At 52.0% G+C, this 21,908-nt stretch overlaps 4 protein-coding genes across 4 annotated transcripts; 1 reads left to right on the top strand and 3 right to left on the bottom strand.

The window, feature by feature from the left end:
* Nucleotides 1–510: 510 nt before the first annotated feature.
* PFLUO_LOCUS4044 (uncharacterized protein) lies at nucleotides 511–2,196 on the bottom strand (the record flags this gene model as incomplete). Its single annotated transcript, XM_073781357.1, has 2 exons — nucleotides 511–1,968; nucleotides 2,020–2,196. The coding sequence occupies 2 exons, from the start codon at nucleotides 2,194–2,196 to the stop codon at nucleotides 511–513; spliced, it is 1,635 nt and encodes a 544-aa protein (XP_073638119.1).
* A 571-nt stretch (nucleotides 2,197–2,767) lies between these two features.
* Nucleotides 2,768–3,632, bottom strand: PFLUO_LOCUS4045 (chloride channel; the record flags this gene model as incomplete). The annotated part of the gene is made up of 2 exons (XM_073781358.1): nucleotides 2,768–3,364; nucleotides 3,423–3,632. The coding sequence occupies 2 exons, from the start codon at nucleotides 3,630–3,632 to the stop codon at nucleotides 2,768–2,770; spliced, it is 807 nt and encodes a 268-aa protein (XP_073638120.1).
* A 413-nt stretch (nucleotides 3,633–4,045) lies between these two features.
* PFLUO_LOCUS4046 (chloride channel) lies at nucleotides 4,046–6,904 on the bottom strand (the record flags this gene model as incomplete). Its single annotated transcript, XM_073781359.1, has 6 exons — nucleotides 4,046–5,616; nucleotides 5,664–5,778; nucleotides 5,827–5,979; nucleotides 6,029–6,132; nucleotides 6,183–6,721; nucleotides 6,783–6,904. 6 exons carry the CDS (start codon nucleotides 6,902–6,904, stop codon nucleotides 4,046–4,048), a joined length of 2,604 nt encoding a protein of 867 aa, XP_073638121.1.
* Nucleotides 6,905–7,131: 227 nt separating this feature from the next.
* On the top strand, nucleotides 7,132–21,885 carry PFLUO_LOCUS4047 (AAA ATPase midasin; the record flags this gene model as incomplete). Its single annotated transcript, XM_073781360.1, has 1 exon — nucleotides 7,132–21,885. The coding sequence occupies one exon, from the start codon at nucleotides 7,132–7,134 to the stop codon at nucleotides 21,883–21,885; it is 14,754 nt and encodes a 4,917-aa protein (XP_073638122.1).
* Between the last annotated feature and the right edge of the window lie 23 nt (nucleotides 21,886–21,908).

The following is a 21,908-nucleotide window of genomic DNA, read 5'->3' on the forward strand; positions in this document are numbered from 1 at the left end:
AAATGTTCTAATCGGGCAAATCGACGATCACAATGCTCACATGTGAATCTTTTGGGTTTTTTGACTGCACCGATAGATTTTCCTCTGGCTAGCGAAGCTACCGAGCCGGTCGGCATGGCGATGATTGAAGGGGTCTCCAATGCCAAGGGACTGGGGTTGTTGGCCAGGGATCAGCACAGCAAAATCGGAATGGAAGAAATGAAACTGCCCGTGCTCGCATTAGGGGGATTCAGAATAAGCCGAGCAGTCAGGAAGGAGATGGGGATATCCGGCTCCGAACTCTCCGCATTTGCGGGGGATTTATTGGTTCCTCGTCCAATCCGCCACAATCCCGTCCGTGCGCCACAGATATGCCATCAACCACCGGTGACAGTCTGGGAAACGGAGATCAGCCGTTTAGGACGCTCATCGTTGGTTTTTAAATTAATTTTGAATGTAACAGATCACGAATGATTCTCTATGTATTAACTAATATTCATTATTGACATGACATGCAATTCTCCCATCTCTCTAGCATTTACTTTCCTCCTTCGGCTTTTTCGCCTTCTTGACACTCTTCCATTCCATCGCCAGAGCAGCAATGATCGACAGAGACGACATGGCAACCCCCAGATAGAAAGTATTTGTGATAGCACTGCTGTATGCCTGCAGGACAGCCGGCAACGAAGAAGCAGGCACACTCTCGCGCAGATTCGTAGCCCCGACGTTCGCGACGTGGGCGGAGTCCACGCCCTTGATATTGGACAGGTTCGAGGACAGCATGTTTGAGAAGAGCGTCTCTGCAACGGCGAGCCAGACGGCACCGTTCAATTGCTGCGAGAACATCAGCAGCGACGCGCCGATCGGTACGTCTGCGCGCGATAGACATGTCTGCACGGCTACGTTGGCCTGCTGCGCGCCGAGTCCGAGGCCGAAGCCGAAGACGACCTGGTAGCCTATCCATTTGGGATGGGCGGTGTCAGGCTCGAATGTGCTTAGTAGCCCGGCGCCGATGGACATGAGGATGGCGGAGGCGATCATGAAGGGATTGTAGTATCCCATAATTGTGATGAGGATTCCAGATCCAATGGACCCCACCACCATGGAGAGCACGAGAGGCAGGTTCATGATACCGGATTTCTCGGCGTCCACGTTCTTGATGGCCTGGAACCACACCGGCAGATAGTAAAGCATAACCATCATGCCGCCGCTGGTACACATGGTCCACATCACGCCCGCGAGCACGGATCGCTGCTTGAAAATCCGAGGCGGCACCAGCGCTTTCTCTTGGCCCCGGATCTGCGTGCCCACAAAGATAATGAACAGCACGCCGAACAGCACGAACAAGAGAATAATGCGCCAACTGCTCCAGGGATATGTTGACCCGCCCCACTCCAATCCCAGCAAGAGACAGACCACACTGGGAACCAAGAACAAATTGCCCAGTGGATCCAGCTGCTTCAGCTGCTCTTTAAATGGCATGTTCGCATTTTTGGGTGCCGGGATATCGAGCAGAAAGAAGATGGCCACTATTGCTGCTCCACCAAATGGCAGATTGATATAGAAACACCATCTCCAGGTGAGTTGGGTGGTAAAGACTCCGCCCAGAACGGGGCCCAGAACAGAGGAAATGCCAAATATGGCGCCCGCAAAGCCCTGGAACAGAGGCCGCTGCTGGAGAGGCACCGTGAGCACAATGATGACGATCATGCCGGACGAGATACCTCCCGTGCCCAGACCGGCCACGGCACGGCCGACAATGAGGGCTGTGGACGAGGGAGCGGAACCGCACACGGCAGATCCGATTTCGAAAATGGCAATGGAAATGAGGAACACCCATTTAGCTTGGTAGAAGGTGTACAGACGGCCGTACACGAGTTGCGAGGCAGATGCCGTTAACATGTACGCACTGCCGTACCAGCCGATATCACCTAGACTGTGGAAGTGGTCGGTGATTTGGGGAGTGGCGGTTGCAACGATTAGTCGGTCCTAGACGGTATGAGTATACGTAGACAACAGGGAAGTTAGGGCTTTATTTACCAGAGAGACCAGAAACATGGCCACATAGAGCGACAGCATGATGGTCAGTCGTTTGGTCATGGAGGGATACCGCATAGAGTCCGTGGTGGTCGTGGGCTGCAGTTGAAGCCCATCGCCGGGCATCTGCGAGTCCTCCACGTCCTTCTCAAGCGAGATCTCTTCTTTCTCGTTGGTCATGGTGAAGGTGGTAGGTATAGATCGAAAGGTTAGGGAAAGAAAAAAAAAACCGGCAAGAGTAGACGGTGAATTATTATATAGTCACCAGCGCAAGGACGGAGGAACGGAGGTCCTGTCCCATTTGGTGCAAATTTCGTCCGCTGGACATCTAGTATTTCTGCGCGCAAGAATAATTCCCGGCACAGGAACCCTCCGAACGCAGAGAGCCCATTGTTAATGCGCGCTTCACAGTGATTCGTGTGGGGCCGGCAACGGTGGGTTCCGTCTCTTCATAATAATTAGTCCCGGTTCAGGCATCGGACGGTCGGCGCAGAAATCTCCGCTTAGCTCCGTCCGTTTGCGCTGAGCACCGCCACTACGACGGTGACTCCGATCTGTTTTCTTTGGGGTTTATTTTTTTCTGCGCATGACGGGAGTATACGATGACTGGATCAGTTTTATTTTTTTGCCTCGATCAATCATCTCTATGGTATCTTCAAGATCATGCCCTTCCCAAACACCAGAAAACGCCGGAATATCCCAAGCATATCCAAGAAAAGAAAAAAAATCAAGAATTATAGTACACACTCAATCAGACTACAGTTTTCCGCTGCTCAGCAGCAGCCCGCATCACAGCAGCCACCTGGGCGCGCTCCATAGCCTCTTCGCGGGCATTTATAAAATCATCCTCGTTGATATCGCTCGTCTCCTCCCACAACTTATCATATTCGTCCATATCATCTCCGTTGACCGCCCACATGCTTTCGCGCAGCCGTTTATTCCGCTCGCGATCCTCTTCGATCCGTTGCTCGATCTGTCTCTTGTCCACGCGCTGCGGCGGCTTGGAGCTGCGCGGCGTCCCTGTCTTCGATCGCGCACGGCTGCCCTCCGGGATCTCCTCGTGTTCCAGGTCGAGGTGAGAGGGGTGCGACTCGCGGTCTTTGAGCGCGGCATCGATCTCCACTACTGTATCCGTTGAGAGCATTTCTTTCGTCTGTAGACTCTGTAGCACTCGTCGGACGTGCTTCACGTTCGCGGCGCCTGTCCCGTCAGGTGGCACGACGGCGTCCACGACGCGGAGGATGTCGCGCTGTATCATCCGCACGTAGGGCAGGTGATCTTCCTTGGTGGCCATTTCGCAGAAGTGCTCGATGAAGGACATAATGTTTGCGCGGTTGTTCATATTGTTCTGGAGATACGCAAATTAGAGACTGTCTGACAGTATGAGAACGGAAAGAGGTACTTACACGTTCGAGCTGCTCCAAAATGCACGAATGGAGGTCCTCGTCCAGGTCGCGGTATTTGAGGGCATAATGAGCGGCTTTCTGTGAAGACGTGACCGAGGCACTCAGGTGCTGCAGCTGCGTGGTAAATCGCATGCGCACCTCGAATGGATCGACCATCATCTTGTCCGGCGGCGACTCGGAGAAAGAGCGAGAAGTGAAAGAGGCGTCCATGGTGGGTTGGGTCGATCACGGGGAAGAGAAGGCGGTGAGCACCCCAGAATGTAAGTACGTCCGTAACAGTGCCTTCACAGGTCAACGGGGCAGTGGACACGGGAAAGGTAGATTGGTAGATTTAATATGAGATAAACCAAGTGAGTAAAGGAAAGAGAATGGTGTTTAGGTGAAGGTCGAGGTGGGTGGTTGAGTCTAGGTGAACAAACATGGTCGTCGATATATATCCGGAGACCCTAAGATCCAGCATCAGATTTCTAACATTGCTTCTATTCCTGAGCAAAACGCCGAAGCTATATCCAAAGCCAGTTTGAGTGTATATCCATGCCAAAAATTCAACAATAGACCATCGTGCCCCCGAGGACATGATCAAAGCAAGTGTACAATTAAAACAACCCTCCCCCTAAATATCATCACAATGAATCTCGTCTCAACGAACTACTAAGGCTGCTTCGCTCTTCCCCATGAAGCAAGCCGACCTCCTCGGCTGCACCATTCTCCACAAACTCATCCCCTCGCATGGCTTCTTGCCGGCGGAACTCGACTCCATTCAGTACAGACCACACGTCTTTCTTCGTCATCAATCCTTGGAGAATGCCCTTGTTGGCGAAGATCACATACCGTAGACCCAAGCGTTGGAACATCCGCAGCACAATCAGGAAGCTGACGTTGCTGTTCAGCGTGATGGGGGTCTGATCCATCCAGGGCCGCAGATCCAGGGTCTCGAGGGGATCGGCGAACGGCTGATGAACGAAGAATACCTGCGTTTCGCCGGATAAGTTGCGATTGGCTGGAGAGGACGAGTATTTCAGGGCGTACGAAAGCTCATTGCGGGTGATATACCCGAGAAGGATGGGCTTCGAGGATTCAGACACCACAGGGAATCCCCGATATGAAGTGTTGGTAAGCAGATTGCGAAGAGACCCAATGGTGTGGCCCGTAGCAGTGATGCAGGTGATATCGTCGACGACGGTCATGACTCGGTGACCGCATACGTCTGGTGGAGCTGTGTCATCGCGGTGATCAAGGAAGGGATATTCGTTGAGTTGAATCCACGACTCGTAGATCCCGCGCTTGCCAAAAATGTCACCGCACCATTTGGATAGCATCACTGCAATCATGATCGGAATCACGTACGTCAATGCGCCGGTCAACTCGAACATGATAACAACAATCGACAGTGTCATTCGAGTTGCACCGCCTAGAGCGGAAGCTGCCCCAATGATGGCGTATAAGCCGGGTGTCACGCACGGGACGTCCGGCTCACAATTGCTAAACAGGAAGGTGTTAGGATAGGCTTCCTGCCACATTCTCATACCAATTCCGAAGGCACGTCCATAGAGAGCACCAATGGCAACAGAGGGGAGAATAATTCCAGCAGGGATTTCCAGGCCAAATGTCAACGTAGCAAGGAGAAAGCCCAGTGCGGCCGCCCACAGCAACAACGCAATAACCCCGACGGAATCTGACCCAGACTGGCATAGCCCAAACCGATCGTAGTTATCGCTGCTGCACTCGGAGAACAGTGCTTGAACCAGTTCGGAATTTTGGGCCCTCATGAAAACGTTCGGGAAATTGTTAAAGGCTGTCAACAAGGCCACCACGGCGACTTCGACTATAGGCTGAGCAGGGGAATAAACGGGACGGGTTCGGCGCCATCTGGCAACTTTGAGATTCACACGGATCAGGAACGCCCCATAAAGACCGCCCACGATACCAAGAATAATGAACGGGATGATTTCAAAGCGATGCCATCCCCGTGAGTATGAGACTTGATAGAGCACGATCTTTCCCGTGCGGAAGGGGTTGACTGCCTGCAGAGTAACTGCTGCGATCATAGCACAGACAAAGCTTTGCCACATGGTTTTGTCGGGGAAATAATATGATAGTTGTTCAAGGCTAAAAAGGACTCCTCCAATGGGAGCACCAAAGGCGACAGAGATGCCAGCAGCAGCGGCCGCAGAGAGGACCTCACGTTTTCGCGCTGCCGAACCATTAGCAGCGAACCAAACAATCAAGGACTGATCTAACCTTCATTATTGTTGAGACCGTCGAAAGGCTTCATCATGATGTTGGCACAGCAGCATGCAACATGTACCAGGGGCCCTTCTTTCCCCAGCCACAAGCCAGATGCGACAGCAAGACACTGATACAGTGAGTAAAGATAATCCCGTCAAACATGAAGTGCACTTACCAATCCAAGGGACTTGATAGCCAGAGTCCATGGACCCATGAAATGCCGGATCACGAATCCACCAAGTACCGTCTTGATTTCGGGAATTCCACTGTGCCGGGCATAAATGGCATAGTTGCGGACGAGGAAGCAGGCACAAACAGCGAACAACAACTAAAGGTTTAATCAGCAAGGTTTGAAGCTTAGGTAGGAAAATAAATACCGAAAACACGATATAGACGAAATATCCAAGAGCAAACCCTCCCGCAGTGGAGTCTTCGCCAAAAGCATTCCCCCAGGGTGTCCAGTCTATACAGTTGGACAGATCTTGAACGAGGATGAGTAACCTATTTTCAGCATTTCCGGATTGGACTCACCATCATGACCCCAGCAGCAGAAACTCCGATTTAGATAGAACTTGCCTCCACCTCGCCCACTTTTGCAGTACCCGGTCTTTAGATCTCCCAGCCAATCCGTCGCAATGTCGATCGCCGCAGCAATAATCCCGACCGCAAGCCCAGTTGCGACCAACACAAACCAGACGTTGCTGGCTTCGAGCAATCGACGAGCATGGCCCATAATGCCTTGTCCACTGGCGTAGAGTAGCCGTTTCCGTTGACGCTCTTTGGTATACTCGTAGATCCAATCGATGGCGGTGAAATCGTCGTAGCCTACACGCCGTCCCGGGCCCTCCACGTACCAGTCGAGACCGTTGCCATCCTTGGATGCGTTGGCATTGCCATTGGTTCCAACCGGAATCTGCGATTCTGGTGGTGGTGGTGGTGATGCATCTGCGTTGTGTCCACCTTGCGGCCCCGGGGAGCCAAAGCCCGCGTGAGATTCACCCGCGTTATTCGAGAAGAGACTCGAGAGACTGAACCCCGATTGATGGCGTTGCTTTCGCTTGAAGGAGATCCTGCTCACACACGATCATCAGTAAGTAAGTAATACAACAGTCGAGTTTTGCTGCCACTCACGGTTCATGTAGACCATCTCCCGGATGCGTCTCTGGAGGTTGTTGAGGTAGGGGGCTGTCCTCGGTATGCTGCGCCGCCCAGGGCTGATTGTCGCTGCCGGAGCCCTGATCTTCTACTGACATCGTGGGACCATCAACCAAGGAGTCAGCATCTCCCGAGCTCACTCTGGGCGATGTATGAATGAAACACCGTCTCTTACTTGAGTACCTAGCAGCTCGAACCGATTATGTAAGACTGGTCACCGCTCGGATGGCCCCACAGGTTTGGGCGGCAGAAAAAAAAAGTTGACTTTTGAAGCCGAAACAATTCAAGAGGAGAAACAATTGTTCCTCTTGCGGTCGGGCTCGGTATGTATGGAAGGCCCTTCTACGAGAGGACTCTCTCAGAGTCCCAGCTGCTCGAGCAGCTTCCCTCCGATCTCACGATGCTCATTCGCACTGCATCGGGGACTCAGTACCTCCACGCGCTTGCACTCGCCGCATTGAACCCGGGATGCACAGAGAGCGTTTTTACCCTCCACGAACCGATCTTTGTCGATCTAGCCTCTCGATGGCTTCGATCGGATCCTCATGTCGACTTTATTCACGTCCTATCGGCATTCGCCCGCATTCTACCGTTTGCTCCGCATCTACGCCCGCTTGCCAGCCAATTCGCCTCATCACGCGCTGGCCCTCTCTCGGCGTTGGCGGCGTCGAAGGAGCTAACTTTGCTGCAGTTGGATGATCCCACAGTTCGAACACTTCTCCTCGCCCTCTTTCGACTCCTCTCTTTCGATCTGGAAACATTCTCGACAGCCGTTTCGCCGCTTCAACTTCAATCTCTGTTCCAGCACCAAGACCCGGTCATTCGATACCTCGCAGTCCGATGTTTCGCTCTATACATGCACGCTGCGGACGCAGCCACCCAAAAAATGCTATTTTTTAATACTGGGGCTGCGCCTATACAAGGAGAGTGGGAAGAAACAACAATCGACTACCGTCTTTTGGGCCTATGGGAAGAGCGGCGCTGGGAGACTCTTGAAGCCCATATTCGGAATACCAGATCTTCTCGGTCACATATTGAGGCTTCCGCACACGTTGAGAGGCTTCGGGAATTCTTCACCACCAAAACCGCGGAGGTATGCGGCGTCTTGATTCCCAGGCTTAAGGACACCCTCCCTTCATTATCTTCTCCCGTTGTCAAGACGCCTACGGCTGTTGAAAATCTGCGTCGCATCGCAACGTCCTTACTTGGACCCAAGCCTATTCTGCTAGTCGGCCTACCCAACTCTGGGAAGACCTCCCTGATCAACGACATTGCTGCCACTATGGGCCAAGCCGAATCCATGGTCACCCTCCACCTGAACGAGCAGACAGATGCCAAGAGCCTTCTTGGCATGTATGCTACCTCGTCCGCCAATGGGTCCTTTTCGTGGCAACCCGGTGTTTTGACCAAGGCTGCAAGGGAAGGTCGGTGGGTCCTCATCGAAGACCTAGATCGCGCTCCCTCTGAGGTCATCGGCCTCATCCTTCCGATTATTGAGCGAGGGGAGTTGACAATCGCCAGCCGAAGGGAGCGGATCAAGTGTGCAGAAGGCTTCAAGATTATTGCGACAATAAAGTCTTCATACAACATCGCGGGTGAAGAAGTCGCCCCGAGTACGTCAATGCTTGGCAGCAGATTGTGGCAGAGAGTGCAAGTTGCTTCTCTTCCCATGGAAGAAATGCGCAATGTGATCCTGCAGAAGTTCCCTCTGCTTGAGTCTCGTGTGCCAACCATAATGGATGTTTACCGCAGAGTCTGCACTGCTTTCCATGGAAGCCTTGCCATCAAGGGCTCGCAAGGCCGTACTCCCGGATTCCGCGACCTGATCAAACTGTGCAGCAGATTGCACCGACGGCTCCAACGTATAGGCGCGAAGACTGGGTTTGAAGCTACTCCTGAGGGGGTCGAGGACGACATCTTCTTGGATGTGGTCGACGTCTTTCTCAAATACCTTCCAGAAAGATCGATGCAAAGTTCTCTCGCTCTTGTGGTGGCCGAAGCGCTTCAGATCTCTCCCCAGCGAGCCCAGTTCTGCCTTCAGGAACGCACTCCCACCTATACGGATAAGAACAATTCTCTCGTCATAGGAAGAGAATCTTGTCAGAAGATCAAGGTTCCGAGCAGCTTTGCCTTGAAGCTGGCAGCATCGACGTCTCGCTTTGCCTCTACGCGAGCTGCACTATCAATCATGGAGCAGGTCGCCGCCTCCATCCAAATGGCGGAGCCAGTGCTGCTCGTGGGAGAAACGGGTATCGGAAAGACGACAGTTATTCAACACCTTGCCACACTAATGCGTCAGAAACTCACAGTTGTCAATCTGTCTCAACAAAGTGAAAGTACCGACCTGCTGGGCGGGTTCAAGCCTGTTAATATCCGCACAATGGCAATTCCGATGCTCGATGAATTCACCCAGCTATTTGAGCTCACATTCTCGGCAAAAAAGAACCAGAAGTTTTTGTCTTCAGTGTCCAAGAGTGTTGCTTTCTCGAACTGGCCGCGCTTAGTGAACTTGTGGCATGAAGCTATTCGTCTTGCAGATGGTGCCTTCAAACCATCTCGCGATGTTTCAAAGGACACCGAGAACGGCGATGAGCAGCCTGCGAAGAAGAGGAAGCTGGAATCACCGAAATACCAACACCTTCGACAAAGATGGGAGACTTTTGCCGCCCAACTTAGTGACTTCGAGGCTCAAGTTTCTCAAGGAGATGCCAAGTTTGCATTTGCCTTTGTGCAAGGAAAGATCGTGCGAGCTCTCAGAAATGGAGAATGGGTTCTTTTGGACGAAGTGAATCTTGCTTCACCGGACACACTCGAGAATATTGCCAGTCTCTTGCATCATGGTAGCGAGGGGTCCCCATCTGTTTTACTTTCCGAGGCTGGTGATGTTGAGCGAGTCTTTGGTCACCCAGACTTTCGTATATTCGGCGCCATGAACCCTGCTACGGATGCTGGAAAGAGAGATCTACCCCCTGGCCTGCGTACACGGTTCACCGAGTTTTACGTCCATTCTCCCGACACTGAATTGGACGATCTTCTGGCATTGATACAGAAGTATCTCGGCGACTTAACACTTAGTGACCATCGAGCTGTGTCAGATCTTGCGCAGCTATATATGGAAACCAAGAAGCTCAGCAACGAGAACAAGCTGACCGATGGAGCCGGACAACGCCCGCATTTCAGTATTCGAACCCTTGTTCGCGTTCTCATCTATGTCATCGACCACGCGCACATCTACGGTTTGCGACGCGCAATATTCGAAGGATTCAGCATGAGCTTCTTGACCGTGTTGAGCTTGGTGTCAGAGCGGTCTCTCACACCTCTCCTAGAAACTCACATCTTTGGCAACACCAAGAACGCAAAGTCTCTTCTTGGCCAAACCCCTCGGCCTCCGGCGGATGGCAACAACTATGTTCAATTTAAGCATTACTGGATGCGATGCGGTCCTTTGACACCAGAGGAGCAACACCACTACATCATCACCCCTTTCATCGAAAAGAACCTCAAGAATTTGGTCAGGGCCACTTCGACTCGTCGATTTCCCGTTCTGCTGCAGGGTCCAACTTCGGCTGGAAAGACAAGCATGATCGAGTATCTGGCAAAGGTTTCCGGGAACAAGTTCGTCCGCATCAACAATCACGAACATACAGATTTACAGGAGTATCTGGGATCCTACATTTCTTCTGATGACGGTAGTCTACGCTACCAGGAAGGTGTCCTGGTCGAGGCCCTGCGGAATGGGTATTGGATCGTTCTCGACGAGCTCAACCTTGCTCCTTCTGATGTACTGGAGGCGCTTAATCGACTGCTGGACGACAACCGTGAGCTGTTCATTCCGGAAACCCAAGAGGTCGTTCATCCACACCCGAACTTCATGTTGTTTGCCACGCAGAATCCCGCAGGTCTGTATGGTGGCCGAAAGGTCCTCTCACGGGCTTTCCGCAACCGCTTTCTTGAACTCCACTTCGATGATATCCCCGAGAGCGAGCTGGAGTTCATTCTGAAAGAACGTTCTCAAATCGCGCCGTCCTTTTGCACTCGCATCGTCTCGGTTTATAGAAAACTCTCATTACTGCGCCAATCGAACCGGCTTTTTGAGCAGAAGAACAGCTTTGCCACGCTCCGTGATCTCTTTCGCTGGGCTCTTCGGGATGCCGACGACAAGGAGCAACTGGCCATCAATGGGTACATGCTTCTGGGAGAACGCGTACGCAACCCTCAGGAGAAGGTCGCTGTGAAAGCTGTAATCGAAGAAGTGATGAAAGTTAAACTGGACGAGGATGTTCTTTATAGCGATGCGCAACTGGACAAGTATGCTCCTCAAATAACCAGGCTGCCTGCCGGTATTGTTTGGACCAAGGCTATGCGGCGTCTCTTCATCTTGGTCTCGAAGGCACTGCAGAACAACGAGCCGGTCCTTCTTGTTGGAGAGACTGGGTGTGGCAAAACGCAGCTTTGTCAGGCTGTTGCAGAGGCTTTCGCAAGGGAGCTATTCATTGTCAATGCTCATGTCAATCTGGAGACTGGTGATTTGATTGGAGCTCAAAGGCCAATCCGCAACCGGGCCGCTATAGAAAAGCAATTGCTGGATGATATTCGAACATTTATTCACGGAGAAAAGACTGGATCAACTACCCTCGAACAGCTGAAGCAAGAACTGTCCGCAATGGATGCAGAAGGACGGCAAGCGAGAGATCAGGAACTACTCAGGAAGATCGAAAAGAACATGATTCGATGTAATGCTCTTTTCGAATGGTCTGATGGAAGCCTTATCACTGCTATGAAGGCCGGTCAATTTTTCCTCCTTGATGAGATTTCCCTCGCCGACGATTCTGTCCTTGAGAGACTAAACAGTGTTTTGGAGCCTCATCGATCAATCCTCCTTGCCGAGAAAGGTCCCGTTGACTCCATGGTCGTTGCAGATGGCGGGTTCCAGTTTTTGTCGACCATGAATCCCGGCGGAGACTATGGAAAAAGAGAGCTCTCGGCTGCACTGCGGAATCGTATGACTGAGATCTGGGCACCGCAACTGTCTGAAGATGAGGATATTCTGCCCATCCTTCATATGAAGCTGAGCTTGAAGGATGAAAGAGTCGCCAAAGCCATGTTGCAATTTGCGAAATGGTTCAAAGCAACGTTCCAAACCACCTTGACCACCTCTCTTTCCATTCGTGATCTTCTTGCTTGGGTTGATTTTGTCAATACGTGGCAAACATCAGATGCAGTATTCGCAATTGTTCAAGGTGCTGCCATGGTGTTCGTTGATACACTAGGCGCGAACCCGGCTGCGATGCTTGCTATTTCCCTCCACAATCTTGAGGATAATCGACAATTGTGCCTTGACAAACTCGGCGAATTATTCCAGGTCGATGCATCGAAGATTTACTGGGAGTCGTCAACCGTCTCCGTGGAACCAGGGTTTCTACACGTCGGCCCGTTCAGCCTACCGACGATTGGAGAAACAGAGCCTGATCCGCAATTCACTATGGATGCCCCAACAACGATAGCCAATTCCGTTCGCATTGCCCGTGGTCTGCAGTCTTCGAAACCCATTCTCATGGAAGGAAGCCCTGGCGTCGGCAAAACCACGCTCGTGACAGCTCTTGCTAGAACTCTTGGCAAACCTCTCACTCGAATCAATTTGTCGGAACAAACCGACCTGACAGATTTGTTTGGTTCTGATGTTCCCGTGGAAGGTGGAGATGTCGGACAATTTACGTGGCGTGATGCACCCTTCCTCCGAGCCATGCAGCGTGGTGATTGGGTTCTTTTGGACGAAATGAACCTAGCTTCTCAGTCTGTTCTTGAGGGTCTAAATTCTTGTTTGGACCATCGTCAGCAGGTATATATTGCCGAACTCGATCAGACTTTCAAAAGGCATCCGGATTTTGTGCTGTTTGCAGCCCAAAACCCGCACCATCAGGGTGGTGGACGAAAGGGGCTTCCTGCATCGTTTGTCAACCGCTTCACCGTGGTCTATGCCGATAGCTTCACGGATGCCGATTTGAAAAAGATTTGCGCCAAGCTGTTCCCCGGCAGTCCTTCTCAGCAGACAGGAAGACTGGTCGACTTCATCTCCTTACTCAACATTGCTATTGTGAACGAACGCAGGTTAGGCAATGTTGGCGGGCCATGGGAAGTCAACCTGCGAGACATCCAGCGATGGCTTCAACTGGCAGACCGAGGGAATTTGCAGATTCCGACAAAGCATTTCCTGAATATTGTGATCAGTCAACGGTTTAGGAGCGAAGAGGATCGAGTTCTGGTCTCCCAACTTTATGACCGTGTTTTCACGGACTCTAATGTTGGTCGAAAGAGCTACTATCACAATCTGACACCGGAGTATCTGCAAGTTGGCCTAGGAATCTTGTCCCGAGACTCCCTCTTGCAACGCACAGCTGAACCGCAAATGAAGATCCTTCCCAAAGATCTCCACATCCTCGAGTCACTCATCCTGTGCATTGACAATTCCTGGCCGAGTATTCTGGTTGGGCCAGCTGGATGTGGCAAAACAACACTCATCAGAAAGCTTGCAGCCGTCAATGGTGCAGATCTGACGGAACTGGCTCTCAGTGCTGATACTGACACCATGGATCTTATCGGTGGTTTTGAACAAATCGATCACCGAAGGGAGGTCTCAGCCTTTGTCCATGATCTTGAGATCTTTCTTCGGCATCAGGTATTGCATTCGCATGCATCAGGCGAGATCACGGATGTCGTTACCTCAGCCCTCCAGATTTGCGAGCACCTCAAGAGCTCCGACGCCTCACTGGATGCCATTCTCTCTTCACTGTCCAATTTGTGCCAGTCCTACCCGGATCCAACCCTTCAACAATTACTCAGCAGAGCCCAAAGCCTGGGAGATGCTATCACCCAGTCCGACAAAATGAAAGTTGGTTTCGAATGGACTGAGGGTGTTTTGACCCAGGCCGTCCAGCACGGGTACTGGGTGGTTCTCGACAATGCCAATCTGTGTAATCCATCTGTACTGGACAGATTGAACTCCTTGACTGAGCCCAACGGTACCCTCATTCTCAACGAACAACGCACAGAAGATGGATCTGCTCGCATTATCAAGCCGCATCCCAATTTCAGACTTTTCTTGACCATGGACTCTCGGCATGGGGAGTTGTCGCGAGCCATGCGGAACAGATGCGTTGAAATTTGCTTCATGACGAATGAGCTTCAACAGAGTCCCGCGTCACTCGGCCCATCTTACACCTGTGAATCCTCTCTCTATCGCATGCGTCAAATCTGGAACACCGACGTCTCCGTGCTATCAGCTGCGTATGAAGACTCATTCGAAGTACGCTTGGATCATTTGTCACCAACAGACCTTTCCTACCTCCAACAGTCACCCGGAATGTCGCTCACCCACCTTCCCGATTTCAATGTGAAAGAACAAGCCTTCAATGTGCTGCAGCGCTATTCCTCTCTGCTTCATGACAATGAACAATGGAGACCTCTCGACATCGCAGGAAATGAAATTGATCTAGGTGGAGCATCTCTTGGGCTCCGGGGATCTTTACAGCCACTTCATCCTCTTGTGAACGAACCTCTCGTTTCAATTATCGGAGCTAGTGATATCCAATCGGAGCTCAGCATTCTGGCCTATTTGCAAGAGTTCAGGCTCAACATCCAGCAATTGAGACAACGAATGCTTCAAGCGGATGCATCTGGAAAGCAGCTTAAGCCAAGTCAAATGACTCGTTTGGAGCGGTCTTTGGCTTCGAAACGGATACCCTCTCTGATGAAAGACACGACGCAACCTGTTGGCGATTTCTTGTCGGATTGTGGTGAAACCCTGTACAACTATATCCAAGGCTTGGATCGTGTCGCTCTTCAAACCCCTGAAATTGTTACGGCTATCCAAGCAGTGATTTACCTCTGCTGGGATATTTTCAGGGCCACCGAATTCAGCCAGGTTGACGAGGGTGAATTCCAGGTCTATCTTCAGATTGGTCGGAAGATTTCTGCCTCGATTCTCAGCACGTTACCAGTTCTGAAGCCACTGGAAATCGCACTGTCCCACGCACTGGACCGTTTCCAGGAAGGTTGGGCATTGAAGGCAGGTCTTAGTATGCAAAGAATGTGGGATGCTTGGAGGCCTGTCACTCCTATCACGCAGGAAAAACTGCAGTCCTTGATCGAGCTGGAGACAACAGTCTTTGATTTCACTACTTTGGCTTTACAGATGCGAATCGATCTTTCTCAATTAAGTAGCATCAGAGACTCGCTGATTGATGCCCAACGATTCATCCTTCTGGATGGTGCCGATGCAGATGCGCTTGTGCAGGCAATCAAGCAGACTGTGACGGAACTCTCTCAAGCGGTTCGACGCTCAGACTCGACTCAATACCCATACTTCTCGGAAGAGTTTGAAGCGTTGTGCCAATACCATGACCTTCCTCTCTCGGGTGAGCGGAGCCGAGACGATCCAGTGATCCGAACGGTCATGCCATTGCTCGCTGGTCGCCCTGCACGTCCCCTTGACACATCTAATTTCCGGAGTTCCGTTCCGGACATGCTCCATAGGGTCTCCCTTTTTTCGGGAGCGGCAAACAAGTCCGGCTCTGCGCTTGCCGTGGGGGGCATTGTTTCTTTGTCACTGCTAGGCAAGCTGGCATCAGTCAATACTACGAGCTTGGGGCAGATGGACATGCTTGAGGCAGAGAAACGCACACTCTCTGAGGCTATCTCTTTCAGCAGTCAACAAATTGCCCTTGATCAGTCTATGAAGCTCAGAAGCATCCTTGCGACTCTGACAGTAGAGCTGGTAGCCTCTCACCAGGAATATCTTCAACCATACTGTGCCCAGCACCTGATTACACTTCTTCGTGCCATTGAGACTGGTGACTCGATTGATAATCAAGCTTTGGACGAGATAATCTTGAACCAAGATGTGCCAAATGATCACTTCTTCAAGGCTTTCTCGAGGAAAGCTCTTCCGAGCCTCATTCAATCCTTGAAAAAGCGCCATCTCGATCGAGAGCAAAGCATCAGGGCCACCGGGATTGCAGCTGTGCAATTAGCCGTCATCCTTCTCAAGCTTTTTGTGCCAGACAAGCCGTTTGATCCCTCTCTCGGTCTGGTCGTTCAACGCAAACGTCATTCTCAGCGCCTTGCGGAACTCAGTGCCAAGTCGGAAGCCATTTCATCGTTTGAATTGGCCTTCTCCGGTCAATCTTGTAACTTGCGATCAGACCTCTTACAGACTCAAACTCAGAATCTCGGCTCTGCTCCACCTCCATCGTCAGTTACTCGACCGCAGCAGTCGCAGCTCAGCCTTTTACAAGGTGAGTTTGTGAACTTAATCAATTCTGTTCTGAACAGAGACCCTGAGCAACTCTTGCGGTCGACCGAAGATGTTTCGCGGTCTCAGGAGATGATTCGTCTGCTACGTGACAACATTCACCAGTTGGGTCGTCGACTCAGCGCGCACTACAGGTCTTATGACGACATCACGGTTCCTATTGTTCGCTTCCTTCAGCTTCTGGACGTTGGCCTGTCCCTCGGCTCTAGTCATATGGAGCAGTCTGGCGACCTTCAAGATATTCAATCAGTGAGCGAACGGACGCCATTCTTAGGAGGCAAGCTTCACCCTGTTCTCGCGACCGGCCACTCTGAGCATCTATCATCAAGTCCAAGCAACGCAATTCAAATGCGCCTCCATGAGCTTTTGACTCTTTCAGCTGCCAAAGATGCAGACCCAACAGTTCTCAACGTCAAGTCTACGCGTGATACTGTTCGCTGGATATTGGCAGACTTCCATGCACTGTGGAAAACAAAGCTAAAAGAGGACCAGGAACAGGAGGCGGCAAAGTCGGAGCTGTATCGCTACAAAGGCTCGTGGGAAGATGAAGAGGAGGTCAATGAAGCCGAACTGCATCAACTTTTCCCTACTTACGAAGATGACTCTCTCAAAATACCCGAGGGTGTTGATCACCTTGACCCCAGAGCCATCTCTGTCCGACTTGCCTCGCTTCATGCAAAGATTGTTGGAGATAAGTCCACCGGAGCGGCATTGTCCACTTTCGTCAAAGAATCTGCTCGCCTGCTGGGCTCCATATGGTCAAAGAACAAAACCTCGTTATCGCCCGTGCAGCCGCAGGATCATCTGCCCGCGGTTCTCTTGCTTCTGGATGATGTGGTAGGAGAAGGGACCGAAGATCGCGCGAAGAACTACAATTTCTATACCGACTCGAATCTCGCCGAGGCTAGAAAGCTTGTGAATTTCACGCTTGCTATCCAGTCTCGCTTCCTTCAGATTCAAACAGCCTGGCCCGAACATGCTGTCCTCCAGGACGTCCTTACCTGCTGCACGGAGATTCTGCAATTCAAGCATACCGAACCTGTTGCCAAGTTCCTGACCAAGGTTGAGAAACTTCATTCCTTTGTTCACGAGTGGCAGCTGGTGGCTAGCAGAGAGTACTCAGCTGCTTCGCTTTATGATGAGATCACGAACATGACCATCGGTTGGCGCCGTCTGGAACTCTCAACGTGGGCAAAGCTCCTGGATCTCGAGAAGGAGCGATGTGATGAAAACGCCAGTTCATGGTGGTTCGTCGCCTATGAAGCACTTTTCGGTGCTCCTATTCAGATGGCGGAGTCTGGTGAGACAGATTTGAGCGAGCACGTACAAGGCGTGATCTCAACCCTGGAGCAGTTTTTCCAGACTACGACTCTCGGTCAATTCAGTCGGCGTCTGAATCTTGTTGCGAACTTCCATGCTCTGCTTGCTGTCTTTGTCCAAGATTTCGACTGCCTTCAACCGCTTGTTTCCGCGTTGGGTAACTTCCTCTTCCACTATCGACCTTTCGAGGCGCCGGTGGAGAAGATGCTCGCTGAGAAGCGGTCGACCCTTGAAAAGGACATCAAGGAACAAATTCAGCTGGCAAGTTGGAAGGACACTAATATTGTTGCGCTGAAGGTAAGTGCCAGAAGGTCGCACGTCAATCTGTTCAAGTTGGTCCGCAAGTATCGCCAAGTTCTCGGCCAAGCAGTGCAGCCTGTCCTCGAACAAGGCGTGCCGGAGAACAATGGGGAAGCTAGCCAAGCTGAAAGTGTGATGTCAGCTCCCCCTACCGTGTTCCCAGAAGCCTTGGTCATTTGCCAAAAGGATACCAAGCTGTGGTTAAGCAGAGCACTCAGATTCCGAAACCCAGACGGCACAGCAGGGAACATGATGAACGTGTATTCGTCACTTCCTCCGGAGTTCGACGTGTCTAATGAACTTGAGGCTTTCACAGTTTCCGTCATTGAGGGCATCGAAGAATTCAAGTCTCAGACGCCGAAAGTGCTCACTGAGGCAAACAAGGACGATGTCCAGCATCTCAAGGTTCAAAAGCGCCGTCTCTATGCGGAGACTCTCAAACGCCTCTTCGAGATGGGCGTGAAGCGTAATGCCGGAACCAGTGTGATTGAAACCCAGACCTCGCTCGCCCAAATCCTTGCCACCAGCGCGGAGTTTGAATATGGCAGTGCTACCCCGAGCTCGATACAAAGTGCCGACTCGTACTTCCACAGGCTTCTAGACTACCTTCCCCGCGCCCGCCTGGCTTCGCGCAATTATTCCGAGGAACTCAGCAACGTCGAGGTTTTCAGAAGCATGGGATCCATTGAGCACCTGCTGTTCATAACGAGGAGACAGAGAGGTATCATCTCACCAACACTCTCCGAACTGGCAAAATTCAGATCTACGCTCGTCTCGATGGAGAATCTCTGGACAACGGGCTCGGCTTTGCTCTTGAGGGCCCCGCCGGCCGAAGTGGAAGATCGGACAGACCTGACTCGGGTTGTGTCTTGGTTGATTCCTATTCTTGAATTGGCCAGTACAATTCTTCAGGTGCATTCAAAATTCTCGGGCCTTGATGCCTCTTCAATCATTGAAGACTTACGATCCTGCAAATCCGGACTTGAGAAGTTGCGCCGTTCTCTCGATACCTTGGCTGTTTTGCCGGCTGGTGTTGGTTCCAAAATGCACCAGGAGACTGTGCAGCAGACTCGTTCGGCACTTGAGCATTTGAGCCATGACTTGACGCGATGGAGCCAGTCCCGTCCTGACTTGTCCTTTGCTTTGGATCAGATTACCCCCTGGGTCCACATCAAGCTCGCCTCTCGCTTCAATCCCATGGCGCAAGGCGATGTTTCTCTTCAAAGCTTCGACAACAATCTTCTTGGGGCCATTGACAAGATGCTCATCGGTCTCCAACAGCTCAAGGATGTGCCTTCTGCAATCGACTTCGCTGGGCAACTATCCAGAAGCGATGAGTTCTTCTCACGCGCATTGAAAGCCGTTCATCTTACCGAAATCACGTCGTCGCTTCAGGCTGCGCTTGACCAGATCCAAAGCCTGCAAACCCACTCCTCTGGCGACCTTTCCACTGCGGCAGCTTTAGTCACCAGCATTCTTCCAATTGCTAGCAGATACTATCAAATCTGCCAGGATCTGACGAATCGCTTCATCTCAGTCCATCGTGAGATCTGCAAGACGTCCTATGTCCTGACCAAGACGTTCATCCAGATAGCTTCTGAAGGTTTCTGCAGTCCAGCTGAGACATCCGAAGAGTCTGGTAAAGATGGCAAGTTGGAAGGTGGAACGGGTCTTGGTGACGGAGAAGGTGCGGAAGACATCAGCAAGGACGTCGGAGATGACGAAGATCTCTCGGAACTGGCGCAGCAGGAGAAGAAAGAAGACGCCAATGAAGAGATGGATGACTCCGCTGACGCTGTCAACATGGACCAAGAAGAACTTCAAGCCGAGACTGGTGAAAAACAGGACGGCAAAGAAGACGAAGAAAAGGATGAGGATGGTTCCGAAGAGGAGGATAATATCGATGAGGAAGTAGGAAGTGTCGACGATCTTGATGATGCCGCTGTTGATGAGAAGCTCTGGGACGGTGCCCACGATGAAGAACAGAAAGAGACCGAGAACAACGAAGGCAAGGGAACTGGTGAGGCTGAAGACCAGGCTGCTGCGCAGGAACAAAAGAAGGAAGACGAGAAGGGAGAAAAGGGAGATGAAAAGGAGGACGAAGAAGCCAACGAGGATGAAGAGGCACCTGATGATGAAGGTGAGGCAGTTGGCCGCGAAGACATGGATGTGACCGACCCCCAGACCAAGGAAGAAGACGCTCTAGACCTTCCAGAGGAGATGCAGTTGGACGGCAATGAGAAGGAGGGAGGCGAGGAAGAAGATGATGATGGCATGGATGACATGTCCGACATGGGCCCTCTTCCCGAAGACGACGAGAAGATGCAAGAGCAGGATGAGGAAGGTGGGGATGAGGATGCGGGAATGCCACCTGATGAAGAAGTGCCAGGCGAGGATGAAGAAATGGGCGACGAAGGCGATACCAACGAAGCTGAAGAGAACGGTGATGAGCACGAAGCCGACGGTGAAGAACCCGAGGAGCCAGAACAAGACGACTTCCTCGCTCAACGCGACGAGAACGAGGCCGCCGGCGACAATGTTGCTGAAAGTGAAGCTGTCACCGGTGGGCTGGGTGCTGATCAGGACCAAAATGAGGAGAAGGGTGCTTCTGGTGACGCCCAGCAGGAGAGCGGCTCAAATGATCCCAGCGCCAATGCGGAACAGCAAACGGGTGCTGCTAAGGATAGCGAAGAGAGCAAGCGGAGCCGGGACGCTGGTGGCGCCGACGACATGACCCCCAACGACCCTCAAATGCAAGCCTTCAAGAAACTGGGCGATATCCTCGAGCAATGGCATCGACGACAAAAGGAGGTTTTGAACGCATCGCAGGAAGAGGAAGACTCGCAGCCCCTACCTCAAGACGCCGATATGGCCGATGCTGATTTTGAGCATCTCAAGGACGACGATGATGTCGCTGACACCCAAGCTCTCGGACAAGCGAGCGAAGAACAGACACAGGCCCTCGACCAGAACAAGGGCGTGGAGTCAGACATCAAGCCGGGGGAGAATGAAGTTCTCCCGGATGTCTCGGACGATTATCAAGACGCTCTGGACAATCAACTCGAAGACCAGATGCAGCTGGACCGCGATACCATTCCTGCGGATGATCAAGCTGCTGGGGCTTTTATTCCCGGTGGCCAGTCCTCCCGTGACCACATGGACGGCGCGCCAGAGGCACAAGAAGCTACGGAGGAACTGGATGAAGTCGACACTCAACTCGCGGCTATCCACCTCTCCTCTTCGATGCCCGCACTGACACCCCAAGACGAAGCCAGGCGCCTCTGGTCTCGTTACGAATCTGCGACGAACGACCTCTCGCTGTCCCTGACTGAACAACTCCGTCTCATCCTCGCTCCGACGCTAGCCACCAAGCTCCGCGGCGACTTCCGCACCGGCAAGCGTCTCAACATCAAGCGTATCATCCCCTACATCGCATCCCAGTATAAGCGCGACAAGATCTGGATGCGACGCTCGATCCCCTCAAAACGGAACTACCAGATCATGCTTGCCGTCGACGACAGCAAATCCATGCTAGAAAGCGGCAGCGGCCAGCTCGCATTCGAGACGTTGGCCCTAGTAGCCAAGAGTCTGAGCATGCTCGAAGTCGGCGATTTGTGCGTCCTGGGCTTCGGTAATGAGGAACACGTTCGTGTCGCGCACGAATTTGGCAAACCCTTCTCCTCTGAGGCCGGCATGCAGGTGTTCCAGCATTTCAGCTACCAGCAAACAGGCACAAATGTGCGAAAGCTGATCGCCGACTCGATCGCGCTCTTCCGTGAGGCGCGCTGGAAGCGCTCGCCTGGTGCTGGCTCCGCGGATCTGTGGCAGCTGGAGCTGATTATCTCCGACGGTATCTGCGAAGACCACGATACCATCCGTCGTCTTGTGCGCCAGGCTCTTGAGGAACGCATTATGATTGTCTTTATCATCGTTGATGCGGTCAAGGGCAGCTCCATCCTTGATCTCTCGCAGGCGAGCTTTGAGCCTGATCCCATGGCTGGTGGCGAGATGAAGCTTTCTATGAAACGGTATCTGGAGGATTTCCCATTCCCCTACTATCTTGTTGTTCGGGATGTGCGTGAGTTGCCGGCCGTGCTTGCCACCGCGCTGAAGCAATGGTTTGCTGAGGTCGTTGATGTGTCGTCGTGATGTATGTAGTATTTTTTCCCCTT

This window comes from Penicillium psychrofluorescens (genome assembly GCF_964197705.1).
Source record: "Penicillium psychrofluorescens genome assembly, chromosome: 2".
NCBI classification, from domain to species: Eukaryota; Fungi; Ascomycota; class Eurotiomycetes; order Eurotiales; family Aspergillaceae; genus Penicillium; species Penicillium psychrofluorescens.